Source organism: Scleropages formosus, chromosome 2 (genome assembly GCF_900964775.1).
Source record: "Scleropages formosus chromosome 2, fSclFor1.1, whole genome shotgun sequence".
In the NCBI taxonomy this organism is placed as follows: domain Eukaryota; kingdom Metazoa; phylum Chordata; class Actinopteri; order Osteoglossiformes; family Osteoglossidae; genus Scleropages; species Scleropages formosus.
In genome coordinates, this window is record NC_041807.1 from 2,666,047 (window position 1) to 2,692,606 (window position 26,560).

A 26,560-nucleotide genomic window follows, 5' to 3' on the forward strand; every position below is an offset into this window, starting at 1 on the left:
GTTCCCCTGTCTTCCTCTGTCTATGAGAGTTTTGGATGTTTGTGAGAAAGGACTACCCTGTTTTGTCTGAGAAGGCAATAAACTGTCTTTTACCTTTTGCCACAACCTACTTGTGTGAAGCTGGATTTTCAGCACTGAAAGTACTTCAGTCCAAGCACCGGGCCCATCTGCAGGTTGAAAGTGAGATGCACCTGCATGGCTCTCACTAAAATGAAACCATGCTTTGACAAACTGTCGAAGCCATCGGGCTCCTCCATCCCATTAGGACTTATTGAATCAGTGAATTTGGTGTTGTTTGGTTTGATTCACGTGTTTGTAATGCAAATGCTGCCCTTCAGGTTTAATTTTTCATCTACCAGTGCCTTAGTATAGAATGTTCTCCCTCTTCACCTGTATGATCTGTCCTCCTTTGAATTGCGTGTTGTTTCTATCGCTGCCTCAATCACTCTTGTTGTGGTTGTTCTGTATCGCAACCCCCCCCCCCCCCCCCCAGGGCCCTCCCAGCTGCTTTCTGGATGACCTCGACATCTTGTTGAGCTCTCTCCCAGGGGACAGCACTCCACTGATTCTCCTGAGTAACTTCAATCTGCATGACCAGGATATTCATGCAACTGGTCCTTTGCCGCTCCTGCAGTCCTTTGACTTCTCCCAGTCCCCTGCTACTCACAAAGCTGGCAATTGCCTTGACCTTGTCTTCTCCCGTAACTATGGCTGTCTTGTCCTCTGCAGACCTGGATGTCTACAAACAACTTTTAGCTACTTTTAACTCTGCTGTCTCTTCAGCTAAAATAGCCTTCTACCACAACAAATACAGTCTGCAACTAAAAAAAACACACAGACTCTTTGCCACCTTCTCATCCCTACTGTGTCCTCTGCCACCTCCTCCTTCTTCTTCTCTCGCTGCTGATGCCTTTGCTTTGTTTTTTAGAGACAAAGTCAATGCAATCACAGGCAAGTTCTCAGCATCACCCTGCCCTGTATGCCCTAGACTTCCCTGGGAAGACGTGCTCTCCAAATTCAAGCCATTCTCGGAATCTGACATCTCCCACCTCCTTATATCACACAGACCCACCACCTGCTCGCTAGATCCAATCCCATTCTTACTCTTACAGACCATCTCCCTGCATCTCTCCACCCTTATTGCTAAGATCATGTTTCCCATCTGCCTTCAAAACTGTTCTCATTTCACCACTGGTAAAAAATCCTCTCTGGATCCCAACTCGGTCCAAAACTATAGGTCAGTCTCCCTCTTCTCCTTTCTGACTAAAACTCTAGAACAAGCAGCCTGTGATCAACTCTGTGAATTTCTCACTTGGAACCATCTCCTCGATGGATATCAGTCTGGATTCAAAGTTGATCACTCCACTGAGACGGCGCTTCTGGCGGTGTCTGATGCTCTCCAGTCGGCCAGAGTGGCCTCTCTCTCCTCGGTCCTCATCCTCCTTGATCTGTCTGTAGTGTTTGACACTGTCAACCACCAGAATCTACTCTCCTCTTTTAGTCAGCTTGGGATCAAAGGAAAAGCACTAAGATGGTTTGAGTCCTACCTATCTGACAGATCCTATGAAGCGGTCTGGCAGAGCTCTCGTTCTTCTTTTCTGCCTCTCTCAACCAGTGTCCCACAGGGCTCGGTACTGGGTCCTCTTCTCTCCTCGATCTACACCTCCTCCCTCAGCCCTGTCATTGCCACTGCTATGCTGATGATATCCAGCTCTTCTTCTCCTTTCCACCTGTAGCATCAAACATTTCCATGCACATTGCTGCCTGCCTGTCGGACATCTCTGCATGGATGTCTGATCATCACTTACAACTCAACCTCTCCAGAACAGAGATCCTACACCTCCCAGCTGGCCTGTCTTCTTGTCATGATCTGTCAATCAAACTGGACAACTCACTCATTTTGCCTACATCCTCAGCTAAGTGTGGGAGTGATGATCGACTCAAGTCTATCTTTCTCTCAGCGCATCGAAGCCACAACCCAGACCTGCAAATACATCCCGCATAACATCCGCAGGTTCTGTCCTTACCTCACAACATATTCTGCCCAACTACTTGTCTAGGCCATGGTGACATCCCGTCTGGATTATTGCAACTCCCTCTTGTCTGGCTTTCCCGCTACTGCCATCAAACCTCTACAGCTGATACAGAATGCTGCTGCCCAAGTTGCAGTTGACTTGCCGAAGCGTTCGCATGCATCTCCCCTACTCGTTTCTCTGCACTGGCTTCCCATAGCTGTTCAGATCAAATTACAGTCCCTGGTTATGGTCTACAAATGCATCAATATAACTGCTCCCAGGTATCGACAAGATTTGATCATTTGCTACACACTTTTCCACATCTGCCCGCTTGGTGGTCCCACCCATGAAAGGTAAAGCACAGAGGTTCTCGGTGCATGTAGTGGAACGACCTGCCCTTTACAGAACCACTCTTGCAATTTAACGTAAATGTTTATATGTATTGCGAAAAAAAAAAAACAACTACTAGGAAGGTGATTAAGAATCTGTGATATTCTGGTAAAGTTTTATGCTACTTGTGCAATGAACGTCGGTGCATATGGTGAAGGAAACTAACTGTACTTAAGAGTCACACATCTGCAGCTATGTCTCTTTCTCCTAATGTAATGCACAAATTGTATTTTCTATGAGATGTACATCACTTTGGAGAGAAACATTTGCTAAATGAATAAATGTATTGTAAATGTAATACTGTGAAAAGAGGTACACTGTTCAGTTAATTTAAATATTTTCCAATTTTTCAGAAATACAAAAAAACTACAGAAGCTACAGAAAATTGTTAATTGTGAGAATTATTTTTGGCTGTAGTGAGTTTGGGAGGCATGGTGGCACAGCGGGATTGGCCGGGTTTTGCTTTTTGGTGGGTCTGGGGTTCAAGTCCTGCTTGGGGTGCCTTACGATGGACTGGTGTCCTGTCCTGGGTGTATCCCCTCCCCCAGCCCCATGCCCTGTGTTGCTGGGTTAGACTCTGGCTTGCCGTGACCCTGCTCAGGACAAGCAGTTTCAGACAGTGTGTGTATAGTGAACTGTCAAATAATAAAAGAAAATTGTTACTGAAAAAGCTCGAAGGCACAACCGAGTCAAAAGCAGCAGATAACTACAAGCTGGTGGAAGCTTGTGAAGTCCATAGGCTGTCCCAATGTGACCGGTCCATCTTTGGATCTTGCCCCTGTGTATGTTTTGGCAACAGCTCCTGAGCTTCATTGTGGTTTGGGGATGGTACTGCATTGAGATTTTCCTCTCCCCCTAAGGTGCTGGCTCACTTGTGATATTTTTCTTCATAGCCTGGAGCAGTGGCTTCTGACTGGCTGTTCCAGTGACTGAAACACAAGGCATTGATTGACTGGTTACAGTTTTCAAAGTTATTATTCGCCTAATATCTGCCATTGCTAGTATCATTTTCCCCAACTAGGTTTTTCTGGATACTAGCAAGATGAGATCTGCACTGTGTCTCAAAGAAACTTACATGGGATGTTGTGCTAGTAAGGAGTTATGCTGATAATATAGCAATGTAGAGAATTATTGAGTATTGTAGGGAACAAAACATGAAACCTAATAGTGCATGGAGCCATACTCATGATGTTTAAATGTATGGAGCAAATCTCATAACATGATTACAGGAAGCAATGTTAGTGACATATCAGCAGTGCTGTATTCTTTTCAAATGAGATAAATTTAAAGTAATCTTTTCTCAGTTGCACCGCTGACAAGTATGACAGACCTTGGACCAGCAGGTACTCGTGTTTTGTTTTCTTCTTGTTTATGGATGACAGTACTTATTTGCATTTGCAAAAATAACACACACACACACACACACACACACACACACACACACACACACACACACACACACACACACACACACACACACACACACCCCTTACGGGGTCACGGGGAACCAGAGCCTACCCGGCAACACAGGGCGTAAGGCCAGAGGGGACACACCCAGGACAGGACACCAGTCCATCACAAGGCACCCCAAGCGGGACTCGAACCCCAGACCCACCAGAGAGCAGGACTGCAGTCCAACCCACTGCGCCACCACACCCCCTTCAAAAATAACATATCGGATTAATTATTAAAAGTATAAGGGCAGAGATTTATGTCCCTGTGGCATTCCCTCATTCCTTTTTAGGTAATAAAGATTGCATTTACTGTTGGAGATGACTTAAGAATGAATACAGATGAATTTTACAAAAAACTGGGAAGATCTTCCTATGACATAAATCTTGAATTACGGCATATATTATAAAATGAGTCTCTTGATATTTCTGGATTTCATTATGCCTTATAAGTGTTACATTGTCATCTCTAAATTCATGCTTCTGCAGTATTGAGAGTAACAGATGATCATGGCGCAGCTGTACTATTTAATTCTCTGGGAGACCCCTCAGACTGAAGAAGGTATGTGCTTCAAGCCATGATGTCTTGTTTCAGTATAAGACAGAGTAAGGTAAGAGGCATTGAGTGGAATTTGACTCATTGAGACCCCTTGCATGGTTTTCTGGGTAAAAGAGGGTACAGAAGTGGTTTACCATTGTCTTCTTTCCCATGTCTTTGGGCAGGGAACAGGTGGAGATCATGCAAGCTCGGCATAACCTGAGTTGGATTCAAACCTTCCACCTGAACAAACAGCTCCAGAGCTGTGATAAACTGGTTTTCCCCGCTGCACCACCTTGCCATAAAATACAGCAGGAGGCAGCAAAGTTCCACATATTCAGCCAAGACATTCCACTCTGCCTCAGAGTAAATTCTGCAAACATTGTGTCATACCAGTGACTTCGAATTACTTTTCCATCTTCGCTTTCTTGCAGCTGAGAAAACAAAAATGCAACCGCACCCTGAACTGTAATGGAGAGGGATATTCTGCAAAGGGTGGCAGTAGTGCTGGACTTTCAGGTGAAGCAGGAGAAATACTGTGCTCAGCTTTACCCCTGGTGAAACTAACTTAGATGTTCTTAGCTAAAGGGATGACATTCTACTTAATGAATGTGGCATGACACAATTTGATTTGGCATATTGCAGTTTTGATGGCTGTTATTATAACAGACATATCATTGTATTTAGTGGTCTTTTTTCCATTTTTATTTGTGACTGTCACAAGTTTTCTTCTAAATGAGGCATTAATATTACATAATGACCACAACTGTGAAAAGTTTTTATTATTCATAAAGTAAGTCCTCTATTTAACAGACCCCCCCATTTAAAAGATTTTGGATTTACCAGACAAAACTCTACAGTTCAAATGTCTGTAGGTCCTTGTTATTTTCCAGCTGATATGTCGTTTAGGATTGAATTGACTTCCTTCTACATCGGACACCACAATCTCCCAAATAGTCAGAGACATCAAGGATACGCTGTGGTAAAATAGAAGTGTAGTTATTTGCATTATTATAACTAAAATAGATTTTAAAATTGTCATTGGATCCTTAAAATCCTTCCATCCTTTGTACTTCATCTGACTGAACATAAACCATTTAATATAGAGAAAGGGTTTAAGTGATTCATATTTACAAGGTTCAGATGTAGCAGGCTACTAACTCCATTGCTTTTCTGGGGAACAGTTTCCAAGAATTTCGGAGGATCTCAAGAGCAGAACAGTATAATCCCACCCATCTCCCACAATCTAAAAAAATATCTTGAAACCCTAACAATCCTGGCAAATGCACTGTAAAACCATACACTGGTATTTTGCAACACTAAATTAAACATTTGTTCAATGTATAAATGTTTTCTTTGCCACAGACTCAAGAACTAATTTAAAGAAAAACAACATTTATAAAATTTATGCCTATCAAATAACTTGTGCTGAGTTACTTTTTATAACTGAAGTGCCATTTTTTATAAAGTAAGTAATAAGTACTAAATAAATTCTCCTCAATAACCTTACACATTTACATTTCATGTGCTTTGCAGACACCTTCATCTGAAAGCTGCTTGTTTACATCCACACCTTTCAGCCAGGGGATGCTGTCATCCAACAGAGGTGTGATTTTTCTCTGAGTTTGTTGAGAGCTAACATTGCTCTGAGCTAATATTGCAAAAATGTAGGCTTTTCCTTCTGTGTCTTGGGCCTATTAATATAACCCACAACCTCTGACTGGGCCCAGAGACTCTACCTTCAGCTTCTCAAATCATGCAGTCACCAGCCCTCACTGTTCACACACTGCACAATGAAAGTGGGTGTAATGCACTGGAACAGTCACCTTAAGATCTGGGGATACTTTACATGTGTCAAGGCAACCTGCTCCTTTCCAAAATGTACTCAAGAATACACCATGAAAATAATTTGACTGTGGTTGGTTACTCTGGTTTTGAGCCTATAGGGAATGTCTTTTAGTGTCCTGTCCTATCCGGTCCTGTCATACAGTCTTTATATTAATTGGTTTTATTGATTTAATCGGGAGGGGGTGCAGTGGCGCAGTGGGTTGGACCGGGCCTTGCTCTCCGGTGGGTCTGGGGTTCGAATCCCGCTTGGGGTGCCTTGCGACGGACTGGCGTCCCATCCTGGGTGTGTCCTCTCCCTCTCTGGCCTTACACCCTGTGTTGCCGGGTAGGCTCCGGTTCCCTGTGACCCTGTAGGGGACAAGTGGTTCAGAAAATGTGTGTGTGTGTGATTTAATTGGTTTTATATTTGATTTTTTTGATTGGCATGACAATTTTTAGGATTTTTTTAATTGGATAAATATTTTGATCATCGGAAATGATGAAGGAAGAAATTTCAAAAAATGGTTGGTTACTCTGTATCTGGTTACAGAAAATAAACAGACTTGTAAAACCTACATTTAAAATAAATCTTGTAGTGTAGGTTGGTTATGATTAGAAAAATGAAAGAAGGGTGAGAATTTATTTTTAACATGGTTAAATATTTGCAAGGTACCTTGCAAAAGCATTAAAACCTTTTCTATGGTGTTGAATTCTGTGAAAAAAAAGTGCTCAAAGTCATCACTTATTCAAGCAAGAGAGATTCAAGCAAATGTCAGCACAGACGAAAATAGAAATATGATTGTGCAAGTGTTTAGAGTAGTGAACTTGATGATTTGCAACCAGCCAAAACACACACACGCACACTTTCTGAACCACTTGTCCCATACGGGGTTGCAGGGAGCCGGAGCCTAGCCCGGCAGCACAGGGCGTAAGGCTGGAGGGGGAGGGGGTTACACCCAGGACAGGACACCAGTCTATCGCAAGGCATCCCAAGCAGGACTTGAACCCCAGATCCACCGGAGAGCAGGGCCCACTGTGCTACTGCGCTACTGCGTCCCCCCCCCCCAAGCCAAAACAACTACAAGTATTTTAGGTACAGAGAATTTTCCAGCTTTAATAAATTTTTACCCATTCTGCTATGAACTTTGTTCAAACCCTCTATGGCTTTTTAGGGATTGCACATAAATAGCAGGTTCCAAGTTATAATGTTTTGTGTAGTTCCAGCCCTTTCAGCGTGTTTGGATTATTGTCTTGATAAAAGTTTCTTAAGCCTTCAACAGGATAATTAATTATTTGAATTTCGACTCATCACGTTTAAAATGAAATATCAGTAGAATCAGAGCACTAAATTCATCATATCAAAAATGTGATAGCCTCTCCACCACCATGATTTTGAGGATCTTGTTTACTAGGTGAGGGGGGACGCGGTGGCGCAGTGGGTTGGACTGGGTCCTGCTCTCTGGTGGGTCTGGGGTTTGAGTCCCACTTGGGGTGCCTTGCAGCGGACTGGTGTCCTGTCCTGGGTGTGTCCCCTCCCTCTCCAGCCTTATACCCTGTGTTGCCGGGTAGGCTCTGGCTCCCCGCGACCCTGTATGGGACAAGCAGTTCAGAAAATGTGTGTGTGTGTGTGTGTGTGTGTGTGTGTGTGTGTGTGTGTGTGTGTGTGTGTATACTAGCTAATGGTCTGTGTTGAGTCTGTACAATATTTGGCATCTAAGGCAAAAGTATTCCTTTGCTCTCCTGTGACTGCAGCACCTCCCACCACGTGCTTGCAGGATCTCTCAGACCCTGTTTTTACCAGTTCAAAGCTGGTGTTCAAATGGCTTTTTTCCAGTAATGGCATCTGTCTGGTAACTCTATCAAGCTCACTCATTTTGAAGCTTCCAGAATATTGTTGAAGTATCAACCAATCTCCGTAGCTGTTCCAAGTTTCTTCTTGACCTTATGGTGACATCTTAGACCATTTTTTTCCTTCCTGCTCAGTTTGATGAGACAGACTACATGTGCGTAAACACAGCAGAATGTTATCAAAGGCATCAATAAGCATTCTTAGTTTCCTGTATATTCTACATAGCTTTAATAATTAGTCACCAGTGTTGCATTTGGAAAAAATAAATGATGTGACAGAAAACTACACAGAACATGGCCTTTCTTCAAAGCTAGACCCATGAATTGTTTGTGTATATGAGGCACCTTCTGTACTTTCTTCCCCCACATAACAAAAGCTTTGTTGTAGTGTAAAATAATAATTTATAGTTTGGGTGGCACAGCAAGTAGAAGTACTGTCTCACAGTGCTGGGGTGGTGCTTGAGGACGTGGGTCCGATTCCCGCTCGGTCGGTGTGGAGTTTGCATGTTCTCTCCATGTCTGGGTGCTCTGGTTTCCTCCCACACTCCAACGATATGCTGTTCAGGTTCACCCATAGTGTGTGTTCGACTGATGTATGGATGAGTGACCCATCGTAAGTAGTGTATCTAGCAGTGTAAGTCACCTTGCTGAATAAGGTGTGTGGGCTGATAACACTACATAGAGCTCATTGGAAGTTGCTTTGGAGAAAAACTCCTGCTAAATAAAGTAATGTAATAATAACAGCCCTAAAGCAAAAAAATAAAGAGGTAAAAGGAGTCGAAAAGCCTTCTCTATGTCTTTAAAACGTGAAGTGATAAAAAATCAAAGGATTCTAAAGGCAGTGTCATGAGTGGTTTTGTTTGTGTGAATTGATCATCACCATGTACTGTTCATACAGTGCAAATGATAAATTAGCATCACCTTGCAAGGAAGGGTTACCAGCAATATTACTGATTACAATAATAACACGATAATCGTCTCATTATGCAGTAGCCTATTAATAAATATTTTCTATTTTCTACATTATAGCACCTTTGGCAGCAGCTTTACAAATTGCCTACAATAAACAAGAAAGACGCAGGTGTTACAACTTTTAAGCAAGCAATAGTTTTAAACAGTAGTATCATACAGTGTAGTAGTCAAGAGACACGAGATGATTTTACACTTCATCTCGTGTCTCTTGACTACTACACTGTATGATACTGTATGATGTATGTATGACTACTTGACTACTATGATACTATGATTTTAAAAATCACGTAATGTCGGAGACTCTGAGGAGAAAACGGGGCCGATGCGCGGAGGGGGGAGAAGGTGCAGGAAGCGGTTAATGAGTCCAAACTATTTATTGCCACACTTTCTCTGAGGGGAAAATTAAAACCAGACACAAGTTCTTTGGGCAGAAACGTTCTGGGGCACGACGACTTAAGTATCCCTGCTCGCCGAACCGAGTTAAAGTGTAGGTTTGACAGCAGTAGAGTATTTGCATTTTCACTGTGGCAAGTTTAAGCCATTCGCTAATACTGCTGCGGAGCCCCAGAGAGATGAAGCCCTCGCCGCTCTGGGGAGTTGAATTGCACACCGTGGCGGGGCGGTGACGGGACTGGACTGGACGGGACTGGACGGGGCGGGACGAGTCCGCTCTCATCCAGCTGTGTGGACACGCCGGCTCCGTCAGTCAGTGCTGCTGTTGTTGCGGGTCGACAAACAGCTCGTCGTCAGTGTCTCCTCCTCCACACCGTCCGTGGACATCCTGCCAACCACTGTCAGACACGGATAGATAGAGCCCGTCCCCGGCAGGTGTTGGACTCTCCTCTATTTTTCTCGTGTTTTTCCCTCGTTAAACAAAATCCCGCTTCCGAGTGCTCGAATATTATGAAGGCAACAGTGGACTTTTTCGTTCGCACGCTGCTTCTTTATCACGGTAAGAATTTATTCGTCAAGCCCCTCTTTTCGTTCTTGTGTCTATCGCGTTCTGCAAGAAGATCCGTTCGTTTCTGCGCCGTCAGCGAAACGTTCAGTTTTGCCGCGCTTTTTTTTTGCGAACCTTCGTGTTCATCATGTGTCCTAATGTGTTTACTGTGACATGTCGCGCTGTTGTGCTGTATTCATAAGTGTTCATGAAGTTATTAACATGTGATGTGGCATCCAAGGAGGTACTTAGAGGGAGTTTTGTCAAGAAGAAGAGGAGTGAAGACTCAGGAGATCTTAAGAACAACACACTGATAGTGACCTTGGGGTCATTCAACTCTTATTCAAGGAAAACACCCTGCTGCTCGAAAACATTCCCAGCACTGATCATGGTGGTATTCTACACAAAAACAAAGACGCCAATGAAAGTTCGTCCATCAAAACAGCCAGATCACTGGGAAATGAGGCCAACGGTGCTAGACCTGTTTTTGAGAAAAGTAAGCAGGATGGAATGTAGGCTTCTTCCAACAGACTAGCAGATTTGACCAAAAACATCTTTCTCTTTCTTTGACTGCAAACACCACTTCACTCTTAACCCTGTGTGGACAGACTACAGGGAGATCAAGATTACTAGAGGAAAGCTGCAGGTTGAGGAAGCTCTGGTTCTAGGTTGCACATAATTCACATTTATTTATTTAGCAGACACTTTTCTCCAAAGCAACTTCTAATGAACTCTGTAGTGTTATCAGCCCACACACCTTATTCACCAAGGTTACTTACACTGCTAGATACACTACTTACAACAGGTCACTCATCTGTACATCAGCAGAACACACACACTCTGTCACTCGCACACCTGAACAGCATGTCTTTGGACTGTGGGAGGAAACCAGAGCACCCAGAGGAAACCCACACAGACATGGGGAGAACACACTAACTCCACACAGGCTGAGCAGGGATTGAACCCACATCTTCTCATGCCACCCAGGCACTTAGACAGCAGCCCTGCTCACTGTGCCACTGTGCCTCCCCATGGTCATCCAGCTGGTCATCACACTACATTTTCAGTCATTCTTTTATCGTAATTTTTCTATCACAATATTTCCACTCAGTGTTTGGTGTGAAATGTCTTAACCAGCTGTTGCCACAGTGCGACCAGGGTCATCAAGAGGCTCTTCTTTTCAGAATGTAGTATTCTTCAGCAGCTCAACGCTGAAGTAAGTTCAGCTAACAGGGTAACTTCATGTATAGATGCTTAGTAAATTACAATGAATTGCTCTTGCTTGGATGGGGATTTTGTGTAACAATGGCCATCTGATGGACAAATAGAAAGCAGCCATATCCATTCCTTTATCGCTAAAGTGTTTTGATCTGCAGTAATGTAATTCTATATATTGTTGAAGATACTAGAAGCAAATTAGAAGGTCTTGTTGATGCCCTGGTTGTTTGGCCTTTTCTTGTGCAAGAGCTTATGGCAATGTGTTTTATATTAGTGGTGTGGGTGGTGGGGGCCGTTTGTGACACTGCTGTGATTAAATTTGCTTTTCATAGTTCTGTAAGGAAACAGGAGTGATTCAGAGTGATTCATCTTTAGGATGAAGATTGTGGTGAGCCACAAGTGATATTTGCATGGTCAGGGTTTTAGCAGTGATTCAGAAGATTAAAGCAGAGAAGAGAGCAAGATGGGCATTTTGGTTAAGGTTGTGATTGAGAGACAGCAAAAAAGTGAACGCAACGGGGTTCTGGGTACAGATGAAGTCAGGTATGCAGTCAGTTCATTAATGTAGAGACATACATGTATTTAGCTTTTTGAATGCTTCGATGTAGAGCTTGTATGGCTGCATACTCAGCATACTTTTTCAGTAGAACTCAACAAATTCCAGCTTCCACGAGTATTAACTGAGCACGGCACCTGACTCGTAGGGGTTCCTTGCCTGAGGCTGCCTCCTCCTTGATATTAAACAGTTAACAGGGTTGGGTGATTGTCGGTCCCTTCCATGCCATGTAGCAGATGATGTGGTTGTGGGCTGTGTGTGGGTGTGTAGAGATGCAGGGAAGAGTGTACAGCTTGACGCATTGTCTGCAACACATTCCAGCCCTGTGTATCACTCAAGTGTTTTCCTGCATACAAAACATTTATGAACAGGCCTGCTGCTGATTCAATGACTTTCGGGGTTATTCTTGGCAGTCACATCACCTGTAGTATAAAAATTCTTTATTTTTCCCTTATGCTTTCCCAAATTCTCAAAAGAGTATCTTTGTACCATGCATACTTTCACTTACTCTCTGGCGCCTGATTTGATTGCTAAGTGTTGTGCTACCAAACACACACACATCTTCTGAACCACTTGTCCAGATTATTTTTTCTACACCATTCCAGAAAGACTTAATGATACCACAGATTTAACCACAAAGAGCAATCGGTGTTGTCATAAACTGGTACTTTGTTCCACTGTGATTAAACTTAAACTATCATAGTCACAGGTATGAAATTTACTTGCTTGTTTCGATATGAAGTACACTGGCTGCAGTGATTATAAAATCAGACTATAAGACTGTGTTCGGGAATACTGCAGAATACATATAATTTATGCACACACATCATGTTTTAATCTTTACAGTTGTCCCTCAATCTTATGAGTCAGCTGTTGTGTGTGTTTTATGTGTGTGGAGCAATAAAGACTAAATTACAGCATCCTTTTGTTTTTACAAGGGCTCTTTTCCAATGTACAAAATTGCCCCTTAATTTAAAGCAAGCTGGTTGTGGCTCAGTAAGATTACTCCTGCAGACAGTTGGAACCATCAAATGGAGAAGTAGTGTAATTGTACTTTTTTTTTTTTTTTTTTTTGCGCTCATGACCAGTGGTTAAATTGACATTTTTTTACCAGTGTAAAGACTGTAGATTTGTACTGGCTGACACGGACACCACAGACGAAGCATTTCATAAAACCCTTGAGATTTCATTGTGTCCATTGGGTGCTGAGTAAGCACACCGTAATATCACACATATTCTCATTATTTTGTTGTTTTTCTGACACTCGAGTCCAAAGCAACTTACCCATTTACACTAATTGATATTTTATTAGAGCATTTTACTGATGTACTTTGCTCATGCTCAAGGAATAGGACCCTTTGTAAGATTTTAATAATCAATTTTCAAGTCGCAAGTCCAAGTCTTTAACTGCGGGGAAATCTGTTGTCCATATCACACGCATAAATCACGAGGGACAAACTCATTGGGCAAAAACGGAATCATTCCTACATTGATTGGTTTCTAATTATGATGAACTGGGATGCAGTGTGTTCATTTGCAAGGTGGATAGTCACTGGAAGAGATGCACTTTTGTAAATTGTTTTCATTTTCTGGCATGATGCCCTCTAACTGTGTGTGTCAGCAGGTGAAATGGGGACTAGCTTGAGCATCAGGGATTAGAGGAACGCAAACCAGCTGGCTTCGATGTATCTGCATGATTTATTTATGCCAGTTAAAAATAAAAGCCTACAACTTTTACTAACATCTGAGGCAGATTACAGAGATATGTGTATAGACCTAACTCTGTTTGTCGTGGGGACTTTCACTGCTGAGTCACTTTATAACATGTCGTATTTACCAGCAGACTCATCAAATCTACGTTAGTCACAGCTGGAATTGTAACCTGAAGGACGTCGGTCTTGTCAGTCCCCAGGGGCTACTCAATTTTTTATTTTCAAAACATAGAAGCTGGTACACTGGGTTTCTTCAAGCCATATTTACAGTACCTTTGTGCAGTAGTCAGTGAAGACTTTCCATTCAGAATTTTGTAAAAAATTGTTAATGCTACTATTTTTATTGCTTCATATCAATTTAGATGTACCATTTAGTCTAAGCAACAATTTTGAACTACCAATTTTTAACACCTGCCTTTCAGTTATGTGGGTGTGGTGGTGCAGTAGGTTTGGCTGGTGCCTTGCTGTGTAGCAGGTCTGGGGTTCAAGTCCTGCTTGGGGTGGGGTGGCCCTGTGTTTGCCTCCCCTGCCATGTAGAAGAAGGACCTGACAACCCACCTCTGTTTCTTCCCTTAACTTGCCTTGAAAACCCTGTGGGTTGACTTTGACTTGGCCCATATGATCAGTTATGTATGATACCATTTTATAAGTCAAACATTTATGATAGCTTTAACAACCTTTGTGTTGTTTTCAAATTTCTTAATTTAACACACACACACACACTTTCTGAACCGCTTGTCCCATTTGGGGTCGCGGGGAACCGGAGCCTACCCGGCAACACAGGGCGTAAGGCCGGAAGGGGAGGGGACACACCCAGGATGGGACGCCAGTTCGTCCACCCCAAGCGGGACTCAAACCCCAGACCCACTGGAGAGTAGGACCCGGTCCAACCCACTGCACCACCGCGCCACCCTAATTTAAAACATGTTGTGATAATTTACTACTGTTCACATAACTGCAGACCAAGTCAAACTGTGCTGTTTTTTTCAGTGTAAAGGTTGTTTTCTTACATTGATTAATTTAGCTGATACTTTTCTCCAAAGCATTTTACGTTGTTAAACTATCTACAGTTATTTACCCATTCATACAATTAGGCAATTTTAGGGTAAGTACCTTGCGCAAGGGTACTACGGCTGGAGGTGGTATTCAAACCTAACCATTATGCTAGCAGCTGCTGCTGTTATAAGGAAATTGTGCAAATTGTGCCTGGTTAATTAAACTGTGAAATAAATAAAGGTCATACTTCAACTTGACACTCCTAAAATACAGGGAAAGGTTTGGGAAACAGAGCTTGATTATTCTAGACTAATTTGATTTATTCTTAAAGAAAGGCTATTTGGATTCATATCTTGTGCTCTCCGTAAACTCAAATGTCTTCTACAATTTATTTTATTTAGTTTCTGTCAAATTAATGTGTACTGTATTTATTCTCTTTCAGTTCCCAATGTTTTCTTCACTGCTGGTAAGTTATAGTTTAAAGTTTGATTACACTGATATTCTCCATGCATGCAATTATTGCCCTTGAAACTGACTCATCAGCAGCCTTGACACCAACTTGCCAGGGACATTAACTTTCTTGAAACTGTGGTTCTTCAACATTGCGTAGTAACAATCTTTGGTTTCTGCCAGTGTTGGGGCAAAGCAGTATGGAGAGCGTGGTGGTGGCCGTGTACAACATCAGCGCACCTCTCGGCTCACAGGCAGTATTGCAATGCCACAGCCGGCGCATGGTGTGGACCCAGGACCGCTTGAAGGATCGGCAGCGTGTGGTGCACTGGGATCTGTTCCGCAGTGCCCCCGACTACACAATGGAACGGGTCCTGGACATGTTTTCCGCCGGGGAGCAGCGCATCTACAACAATTACAACAAGGGCCGCATCAGTATGCCCAAGACGGCCTTCCGTGACGGCAATTTCTCCCTCGTCATCAGAGGTGAGCCTTAGGAACTTATTTCTCCAACAAGTTTGTCACTTAGAAGTAAGTAAACATGCCCATTTGTCTAAATTTCAACAAGACAAGAGTCAAGAGCTCAGTGCTAATTTTTTTTAATGTTTTTTTTTGTCTGTGAAGATGTGCAAATGAGTGACAAGGGCATTTATTCCTGTAACTTGCACCACCACTACTGCCAGCTATACGAGTCTCTCAAAGTGCAGCTTAACATCACCAAGTCTCGTAAGTTTCCTTTCTCCAAGAACACCGTTGGCACTCTTGCTGACTTCTGTTTCACTCCGTCTAATTTGTTTTGTTAGTTGTGTTGGTGAATTATCCATACTATTCAAGGTTGGTTCATGCACTCAAATTTTCTGCCATCCTTGTACTGAGTTGTCTGGAAACACCAGATGAAAATAGTTGAAGTATAAGAATGACAGTAATTGTAAAAAAAACTTCTCTTACGTTATTATTTTTGTTTTCTTTGGTGTATTGACAATTTCAATATTTCATAGTTTAAAATATTTGACCTCACTTCCTTTGACTTTCAAGTTTTTAAAATAATAATAAACTCCCTACTTTTTAAAATTATTCACAAGCCTGTTCTGTCTTATTCATGATCTTTCTTATATTTCACAGGGTTCTTAACCCTTGCTGTTATCTAATAGCTTGATTTTGCCTTTAATTTGTTGTTCTTACCTTGCATTACACAACCTATACTCTGTCTTTTGTGTCATGTTGGACTTATAGTCTGTTCTTACTCTGTGAAGCATGTCATTTATTGCAAGTATTTGACTAATCAGAGACCCTCTGTGTAAATTCACCACCTTGCAGCACGTAAGCAGAGGCAGTTCTGGGATGGAGAAAAGGCTGTGTATGTGGTCCTGGTGGGTAGCACTGTGGTGTTGCCCTGTGTGAACCGCAGGCAGGTGTGGACTGAGGGACACAGCGAGGAGGAGCAGCAGGTGGTCCACTGGGACAAACAGGCCCCTGGCGTCCGGCATGATCGGGCCGACCGCCTCATTGACATGTATGCCTCGGGAGAGCGTCGGCAGTATGGACCGCTCTTCCTGCGTCAGAAGATGAATATCTCAGACGAGGCTTTTTACCTGGGTGACTTCTCCCTCATAATCTCCAACCTCCAACCCTTGGATGAAGGCATCTACTCCTGCCACCTACACCATCATTACTGTGGCCTGAATGAGAGGCGTGTCTTCCAAGTCACAGTGGGACCTCCCCTGCTCCCCAACCTCTCAGCTGCCCCCCATATTCTCCCCAATGACGACACCGGTAAGAGACGACCCTTTTGTCATGCACACATCAGTACTGTGTTGATTTCACTCAATTACCGAAAAAATGCTAGACAATAAATGTATTATACAATAGTATATTACTACTTAATGTTTTTATAAATACTATAACAATACCATTTTAACACTATTAATGTGTGTTGTGATTACTTCAAAATCATTTAATTTGTTTGACAAATGATTTACTTATTCATACCATGCAATAAATGCTTGGATCTGAATGTTTTATAATGTGTTTTTAAGAAAATTAATTTAGCACAACTTTAGGAAGTTACTACATGCTGTTTCAGTTAAGCAGGGGGTACAGTGGGTTGGACCAGGTCCTGCCCTCTGGTGGGTCTGGGGTTCGAGTCCCGCTTGGGGTGCCTTGCGATGGACTGGTGTCCTGTCCTGTGTGTGTCCCCTCCCCCTCCAGCCTTTCTCCCGATGTTGCAGGGTTAGACTTGGACAGCAAGCACAGGCTTCAGCCTGTGTGTGTTTCAGTTAAATGTTCTGAATAATCGCAAGGAACATGTATCATTTACAAATATCCAGAAAGTTGTAATTTCCACATAGTTTTCTAATATAGCACAATAATAATTGGTGAGTTCAGGGAGCAAGACTGAGAACAGACGGAAGGGATGTGCAGAACTTGAGCTTTTGTTTACGATATTTACACAGCTAGGGACCAGCAAGGCGTGATACTAATTAGGGACTGAGAAGTGGATTCACTGTGACAAGGACGTGCTCTCTGGTCCCCTTCTCAGGGCCCGACATCCTTCTGCATCTGGGAGAGTTTTAAGTGAGGGTTTAGTAATGAGGACATGCACAGCTGTGTTTCCATTGTCCTTGCTCTCGTTGTGCTGCCATGGTCGCACACACTCATACCACAGTGATGTTTATCAACTAAGGAACCAACAGAACTGAAGGTCCAGTAAATTTCACTGTAACGTGAAATTCTACAGAGAAAACTTAAAAAGGCAAAATGGGATTTAACAATAATAGTTTGCTAAGACACTGTAGCACTTATCTTACACCATCATTTGATCTCTTCTGTCACTCATTAAGAATAAACTGAGTAAGGAGTTACAGATTCCACATTATTTCTAATTTTGTTGATATGACCTATTAAGGGTAATTAATGTGCTTGACTGCAAGTCCACAATGCATTGTGGATATGTTTGTACATTGCAGAAAAAATGACCAGTGAGACATTATAAAGAGATAAAGCCCAGACATGAGTGTTATTTTGATTTCAGACAAGTAATTGCTACCATTAAAGCAGGAAAAGGGAATGAAAACTGTTTTGCTGTTCAGAAATGCACCTCTTGTGTAATGTTGTCTGCCACATCAGCACCCTCTGTCTCCTTCTGGAGTTTCTCTGTCGTCTCAGTCTGTTTTTTTTATTTTTTTTCAAACAGCAGTCAGACTGTTTGGATTGGGGTGGGGGATGTGGACCCAGAAGTCTCTGTAGCCACTGGGCCATTATGTTTATGTGAGTCGCATTTCTTCCCACAAAAAAGCCCCCCTTGCTGCTCTACCAAGCACAGAGCAGGGGAGCGGGAAGGAAGGGGCACTGTCTAAGTTTAAAGCTGGGTCTGTTTTCCTCTTCAAGTGTTCAGTCACAATCCTTTGAAATTATAAGTCTACAGTTTTGAGCTTATTACCAGCCAACACCCCTCATATACCAAATACTTCAGCAGTCAGTATAGTCTTTCTCCTTTGTTCTCCATCCTTATTTGCTGTTTTCTCTGTGTGTTTTTCTACAGCAAAAAAGTCCAATAGTTCAGTGTTTATGTCTGAAATTGTGAAGAAGGAAAGATGAATATTCTGGTATTTTGCAAATAGTTTGTTCAAAATCTATGGCAGCTAGAGAGAAATACCACAGTGCTCTGTTGCAAAACCACTAATGGTGGAGAGTTTTCTTATTTGTGAAGGAATGGCTGCAGGATCTTCTAGAGCCAAAATGTAACAGGATTCAAGGCCTAGAGATTATAATAGAAGTGACTTCTCTTCATAATGGAGAACAGAAAGATCTTTCTATAGCATTCTTAGATCCTTGAGCAGGTGTGAATCATGTTTTTTGAAAAATTTGACCTTTTGTTGTTAGATATTAAAACACTAAGGGAGTTAGATGTGCATCTGAGCCATCTGTAGACAAAGAATAAAGCAGATAATCTTGACCAGTTTCCTTTTCTCTTGACTGGAGGTTGAGGTGGAATTTCTGAATAAATGAGAGTGAGTATTGCCCATAAAGCATTTACATAAACCTTGTCTTCTTCATGCTGTTGCTATATATTGCCATATGGACACCTCTGCTGTACTCTCCCCCCTACATACCATACAGGGTTGTTTATCAGCAGGAAAAAAGATGTAGGCTACATCTGTACAGCATCTGGCCGACTGAAACATAAAAGTCCCTCTGTGAAACTGTGAGATTCGGTTCACATCTCTTCATCCAAAAGGCTGGCCGATATCACAGGGTTGTGGCAGCCAGAACAAATATAGTCTGTATCACTAGATGAAAACACAAGATTTTTGAAAGAAACTGCATGGCTCAGTGCAAAAGAATCTGGGGGAAAAGGCCACTTTCTGTGATCCTTCAAATTCAGTTCTCTCTTTTTTTTTCTCCCTTTATGTTTTGAAGTTCCTTGCTGAAGGTTTGTATTTAGCTCCCACTACGCCTGAGGTATTTGGCGACCCAGACAAGTCACATTGGAATGCTCCATCCTTCCTGTGTACACCATGGAATTATGGAAACAGCCATAGGCCACCCAGACATATTCTCTAAAAAAATAATAAACAGATCACTTTGTGAAGCTCAGTGATGGCAGCTAGGAACCCCTGCATTGCTCTGTGTTTTCAGCTCTAGGTACAAAGAGAAGTCAGAGCAATTGGGGCAATAGGATTAACGCTGGGTAATTACAGTGATTAAAGAAACCGTAATGAGAACCAGGTTTTGGTGCATGTATTGCTGTTTGAATTGCAGGGCAGTAAAGGGGGTGCAGATGTGCCGGTGTGGTAAGATACTACCCTGCTTCCCTGTAATGCACAGAATGGCAGGCAGCAACAGCTTTTGCATGTCAAAACACCCCTTGACTACTGTCTTCAGAAAAGTTCAAGATCAAGGTTACATCCTTTGCTTCTCTTTAGCATCTGACACACACTGACTGAGCTCATGATTGTTACCAGAAAAAGAAGTTCATGCTGTGCTTGATGTTAATCCCAGGCCCTGTGGTCAGTGCTGGTCAGATGCTGGATGCTCCTCAGTCCCTGTTCCTGTCTATTTCAGCTGCTCTCTCCCCCAACCTTGTTCAAGTCTCAACTGCACACTCTTGCGTCCCTGGGTGGCAGAGCATTTCGGCTCCATTTGGATGCTTTTTAAAGGCTCCCTGGTCTTTGATGTGTGCACGTGTATGGAAAGGCCTTTCACATCACTTCCTGCCAGGGGTCTCTGTGCCTCTGTGATGTTATATGTTGTGTGTAGCATGGGAATTAGGAAAGCAGGCAGTCTTGGAGGTTGGAGAGACATCCTGTGATTATGTTTGATTTGCTCTGTTTAAAAGCCTGTATTGTAGTGCTTCCAATGGATAATGCAGAAGAAACACAGTCAGCTGATTCAGCCCAACAAACCACAGAAGGAAAGTCCCTCTCCTCGCTCTTTTTTGCTTGGTCTACCGTTTTCTGCCAGGAAAACTAAATCACTACCATGACTTCAGGTCTGGAACTCATTTCAGCTCAAAAGCACTGGGATACCATTTCATAGTGCTTTCCTGGTTGCAGATAAAAAAAAAAAAAAAAAAAAGAAATAACAGGCCCTGAGGACTGAGCTTCTGGTTCTCCACAGAACAGTACAGAAGGTGGAGAGTTTGCCCGTGTTTGTTCTGCTTCTGTTTTGTGTGTTCAGATCACGTAATGCTACACCATCAGGTTTATGTCTAAGCCAAAGCAATGTTCTACAGAAATAATGCGATAAAATCTGTTATACTTCAACTAATAACTATATAATACATATACTGAGAGTGTCTTGAGACTCCGATGTGGTTGTCATTGAGCTGTAATACAGCCAGTTGGTGTCTGGAAAAGGCAAATTTTCTAACTTCCATTAAAATAAAGACATATTTCTGCTAAACACCTGGTGTTGTAACTGAGCTGCCAGTGATCTCAATGTAAAATTCTTTTTTTCTAACAGGGCTTCTTTTCTTAAAACTTTCCTTAAAACTCTGGAATACACTGGATTTATACTGTTTCCAGATTGTAGTAATTATTTTGGTGACATTTCCAAAATTGTGCCATTGCAGCATCCTTGTCAACAGTATAAAGGTTCACTTGTTTTTGCACCTGCACTACTTCCATTTTTCTCCTACACACGATTTCCTCTATAGCAACATATGGAACTGGTTATTACACACATCTTATGTCAGATAAGAAGTGCTTCTCATTAAATGAAATTTAATTAAAATTAAAATGATACTTTGTGGTAAAACTAAGGGTCACAAGGGATTCACATAGTTTCAGGCGGCACTGTATATTAAAGCAGATTGTATGAATGGTAAAACACGTGGTGCTTCCAGCATACCGGCTGTAAATGATCTCCTTCCTTTTCAGGCACTAATGCTGTAGAGGTGCCGCGGGTCATCAATGTCATCCTTCCCGAGCAACGTAGCCACTTCCTGCAGCAGCTAGGCTACATCCTGGCCATTCTCATTTTTGTGGCCCTCATTATCATTGCTATAATTCTGCTCGCCAGGCGGCACAAGAAAAAAGGTTTGGCCCTTGGCTGTGATGTTTTCAAAATCTATCTCAAAATCTATGTTTTCTGTCTGAATTGCATGTATGAAATTTGTGTCATTATAAACCTGTTAACGGTTGCGCTAATGATTTATATTCAATTTCAGACATGCAGTATGAGCTTCGCAGAGCTGAACGGTGAGTACTTTGCTGGACCGTTTAGTATAGAATTATCCTGGGCGTGCTGCTTGTGCTCTTGCATGCACACAGAACCTGCACACTCATTTGTTAAGGATGTCAACCCTGTTTCCTGAATGTTGCTGGTTCAGGTCACACCACCTGATTCTGATATGATAACCTTGAGCAAGGAAGTTAACCTGAATTGGTCCAGTAAAAATATGAAGGTATACAAAAGGGTTATAAATCATAATATGCTAGCTAAGAGACAAATGAATTATAACAGTTTAATACTATTCACTTCTAGTGAAACTTCTGTTTAATAATATTATATTGTAGTTTTTAACTGCATAATTTATAAGAAATCAGAACTGTTCCCTCAGCAAGAGTCACCATGACATAACTGTCTCTGTTTAAATATGCAGAGGTCCCATGACCAATGACTTTGAGATGGAAGTCACAGAACTGAAAATGTGCAACCAGGAGGAGATGAGGCTGGGTGAGTAGTGTCAGGATCCATTGGATCGTCTGAGTGTCCTTTAGCTTGGTCATAGGTCTGTGGGAATGTAAATAAAGCTTAGCACCTACATGTATCGTTCTTACATGTGCTCTCACAGACTACAAGAACAACATCCTCAAGGAAAAGGCTGAGATGTCTAAAATTCCTCCAGCTAAAGTCATTGATGTGGACAAAGGTAACAGCTGTGTTTTGCATGTTATCGCTGCTTGTGATGCCTTAGAGGAAAGAGAACATCCAGTTGCACAGCACGGAGGACAGTTTCATTCAGACAGTACTGCTGGAACCTGGCTTGAATTCTCCCACATCTGTTTTCATCTATCATTTCTATTTACAGAGGTGGAGAGAGCAGCATGGAAGTGAGGTGCACATTGCCGCTGGCTGGCCCAGGGCAGATACAGAGAGAGGGAATGGACAAAGAAAGCAAACATAGGGATTTGTGCAGAAGAAAGAAGAAGAGTGGAGGAGCCTTACTGTTTCAACACCACTGCACCAGCTGAACTCATTTTTAGACTTTTCTCTACTCATTTGTTGCAGCGATGATGGTCTTGGCTTTTTATTTGCAGGGCTATAAGTTAAGGAGCAAAAATTATTGCTGCAGCACTCTGAGAGGTTTTAAGGTTTGTATGTTCTAGCATGTGACGATGACTTCACGCAAACAAGAGGTCACAGGCTTCACAAAGTTTAATAAAGGCTTTTATAATATTCAGCTAAACTATGCAAGTATTTCACAGAACCTTTAAACTCATAGAGATGCATACTTTATTGCTCTAAGATGGTCATGTTTTTCCTCAGAATTTATAAGAAATAAGAAGGATTTTATTATCCTATTTTGTGAAAGCTACATCTTGGAACCAGCAGGCTGTGTTTTGCTCCAAGCTGTACATTTCCAACCACTGTCTTTAAAATGCTACATATTGTATACTACAGTTTTTTTTTTGTAGTAAATGGTATTTTTTCGTAAACGGTTTAATGTTGCAGTAAATGAGAATCACCCTGATGTGTAAATAACTAGTGCTCTGAGAGCTTGACTAGATTATCACTTACTCTATATCATAAGAAGTTTTTCAAATGCTTATAAAAAGCAAATATCTAATTAAACTTTCATTTGCTGTCCTTCAAAATGCCAGATTTTTGTATTGACGAACTGCAATTTAATATATTGGTCCTTGTTCTGTAAGTAGGAGAGGGTACATGTTGTGATAAGTATCTGTAGTTTGCTTCATTTTTAAGGCAAATTATGGGACATTGACATAATGCAACATAATTACTTTGATGCCTTTGAAAGATCCTGGATTCTACAACCTTGTGACCATATCCATGTCAAATTATAATTTCATGTGTCTTATGAGTTTTATCAGTGATGATTGGAAAATGTAAATATCAATGCCAAAATAATTAATGCAGCTGGAATTTGTTAAAATTACAAACCTTGTAGTTCATCTCATTAAACACTACTCCACACAGCACATCAACACTGAATCTGCTTGAGAAACACTCATGTCATTCCTAAAGAACACTTAAGCCCATTTATGTGGCGTTCCTATCTCTTTCTTGTAGCCATTGTTCCTCTCTCCTTGTTTCCACCCTATTATTGTTATGGATTCACTGTATCAGCATTGTGTTTATGCATAGCTCGCACTTGTTTATCTCAGTGTGCCTATTCCTGCTCATGGTCTTATTCATTAACATCATTTGCTTTATGTCTTTATATTCATTAAGTAGGTAGAACAAGCAGAAATGCAACTGATTTTAGCTATATGGACATCAGCAAATAAAAGTTAATCCATACCCAGTGTTATTACCTTATGCAGAAATATCAATGCTATTACACAAAACTGCATGTTTGTGCAACCCATGTACACAAATTCGCATGAACCTACAATACTAACTACTGTACTCACCTACTTTCTTTTGCAATAGGTATTGCCAGCACAAAGAAAATTCAAATGGTGAATAATGCCTTGGGCAATTCCCTGACTGCAAATAAAAACTAAAAATTTTAATATATTTTTATATAGTACACTGTAACTTCAACATTGTAACAGTTATGTTTTGCTGTATTGGACTGTGTCATTTAGTATAGGTTGATAAATTAGTTTCACATGACTTACATTTATTCATTTAGAAGAAATTTTTGCACTTTCCTGTATGTTTCAGCAAGGTTTTACAATCTTATTTCCAGTAAATGATATGGCAACAAAAGTCTCTGCAACAACTAAAATCCATAGACCCACAAGCTGTATTCTGCTTGTACTTAGTCTGACATTTGTGTAATTGCGTCTAACAGTCTTCACGTGATTTTTTTAAGAAGGCAAAAGAACTGGTCAGTAATTTTTTTGTCTCAAAGCCTGAAAGTCAAGGCCAGTTTTGTGTTCTAGTTGGTCAGTAAAGAAGGGCAGGAGCAGTACGAGCTCCAACTAGTCTAGAAGGATGATTCTGAAGACTGTAATAATTTCAGAAGATGTGTGTAATAACTGCAATAAAAATGAAAAAAAAAAAAACAATGATTGTTCACTTGTGTCAAAATGTGTATTTCTGGAGTACTCTACTTGTACACTCCCTGCTGGGGAAGGACTTGAGGGTATGGACTTTAAGGTTCAAGCCCCACTTCCTGCCATTGTTACACCACCTTTCCAGCAAAGAAAGTAATCCTGAACTACTCCAGTAAAAGGACAAACTATATTGTCAACCAATGTCATGGTACCAAGGTGAAATTACGAGATGTTCATCAGTTCTTAAGGTAATACAGTTTTTAACATAATAGCCTATTCTACATTTTTCAAGTGCAGAAGAAAGCAATAACTCTTCTAAGCACAATAATGAAGATATTTTATCACTTCAGCTGAATTGAGACACAATACCACCAGCAGTAGGAAGTCACAAAGTGTTTTTGGGGTAACCCCCTTAAAACAGGTGATTATATCAAAAAGGCCACACATCCACCACATGATCGAAGCATATTCACCAATCTAGGACGAAACAGTAACAAATAATCATTTAAGGTGTAAGAAGAATCATGGCTTCTGTCTGTTAAGGTCAGTTATAAACACCTTATATAATTAAGAAAAAGACTACAATAAGGTACCATTATAACCCAAATAAAACCAAAGTGCTGGAACAAGGGGTAAACAGCAAGATCCAAAATGAGGGGAAAATGTTCTGCCAATAGGCACAAACAAGGTAACATTGTAGACCAAACATAGAAGAGGATAACGGTCTGAGGCCTGGGAAAATAAAAGTATGGATGCTACAAGGTTAATTTAGCAGACACAGACAGAGACATTTTCATAGTTTTCCTCACAAATAGTGTTTTATTCTTAATATCCAACACTGGCTGGATTGTGTTAGAATACAGTATGTGATCATAACATCTGAAGACTGTGAGCTAGTTTGGAGCCTTTCATTGTAAGTGGGGAAAATACGTATGTAAAACTAAAGCACTGTCTGCTCCAAAGTGATTTAATCCTAAATTTAGGATTTCTACATGATCATAACCTTCAAGAGAAAAAGCAGATAACTCTGAAATCTAGTCCAACCATACAAGGGCTAGATGAGTTCACCAGTCTGAAGACAGGTATAGCCAAGAAGCACCACAAAATAAAATGAAGGCTATTGTCACCAACTCTGGAAGCAGTACCCCGAATGACTACCACAGGTTCTTGACTGGGTCAGCTTGGCAGGTTCTAACATTTACATTGACATTCATTCATTCAGCAGAGAGATGCTTTTCTTCAACGCTACCTAAAACTCAACAAAAACAATACTGCATTTCACCAACAGAGAATTTGACTGAGACACAAGATTCTCAAAGTACAGTCAGTTTGTGTGATGTCACTGTTTAAACCTGCGTACGTATCATGGGTAGCAGTATGTAGAACTGTTAGAGAGTAGAATTTTAACATTAACTGTACATGAGTAGCAGCTCATAGAATTGATAGGAAACACAAAGATATTGGTGGCAATGGGTGTAATATAAATTTATGGAGTCGACTGGATATCTAGAGAAAAGTGAGTCTGATAGAGATGTGTTTTGAGAACCTTTTTGAGAGATTGAGAGGGATTCAGCAGTTCTGAGTCAGAGGGAGATCATTCCATCATGCTGGAGATAGAATCAAGAATTTTTAGGCATTTTGTATGTTTCACCACCAAGTGGCCAGAGATGGATGAGCATAGCAGTCTGGTTGGGGCATAACAAGTGATCAGATCTGGTAGGTGTTGTGAAAAAGTTCTGCTGATGGTCATGTAGGTCATAAGCAGAGTCTTCAACTTGATAGGCAGCAAACAGAGAGACACAATGCTTTGGCAGGTCAACCACCACTTGTGCAGCAGCATTCTGGAGCAGCTGGAGAGGTTTGATAGGGGAGGCCAGGAGGCTTGACAGGAGAGAGTTATACTAATCCAGGTGGGATATCACCATAGCCTGTACCAGAAGGTGAGTAGAGTTTGC

General features: G+C 41.6%; 1 protein-coding gene across 1 annotated transcript; it reads left to right on the plus strand.

The window, feature by feature from the left end:
- Nucleotides 1–9,557: 9,557 nt before the first annotated feature.
- On the plus strand, nt 9,558–24,585 carry LOC108938175 (matrix remodeling-associated protein 8-like). Its single transcript, XM_018758538.2, has 10 exons — nt 9,558–9,993; nt 14,906–14,929; nt 15,097–15,399; nt 15,538–15,639; nt 16,231–16,686; nt 21,294–21,452; nt 21,584–21,614; nt 22,019–22,092; nt 22,211–22,288; nt 22,448–24,585. Exons 1-10 carry the CDS (start codon nt 9,945–9,947, stop codon nt 22,471–22,473), a joined length of 1,302 nt encoding a protein of 433 aa, XP_018614054.1. The 5' UTR covers nt 9,558–9,944; the 3' UTR covers nt 22,474–24,585.
- The last annotated feature ends 1,975 nt before the right edge of the window (nt 24,586–26,560 follow it).

Excerpts from the sequence above, each read along its gene's own strand:
- LOC108938175 (XM_018758538.2), top strand. The coding sequence starts at position 9,945 with ATGAAGGCAACAGTGGACTTTTTCGTTCGCACGCTGCTTCTTTATCAC. Across the intron at positions 21,453-21,583 it reads CAGGCGGCACAAGAAAAAAG|ACATGCAGTATGAGCTTCGC; the intron begins GTTTGGCCCTTG and ends ATTCAATTTCAG. Across the intron at positions 22,093-22,210 it reads CCAGGAGGAGATGAGGCTGG|ACTACAAGAACAACATCCTC; the intron begins GTGAGTAGTGTC and ends GTGCTCTCACAG.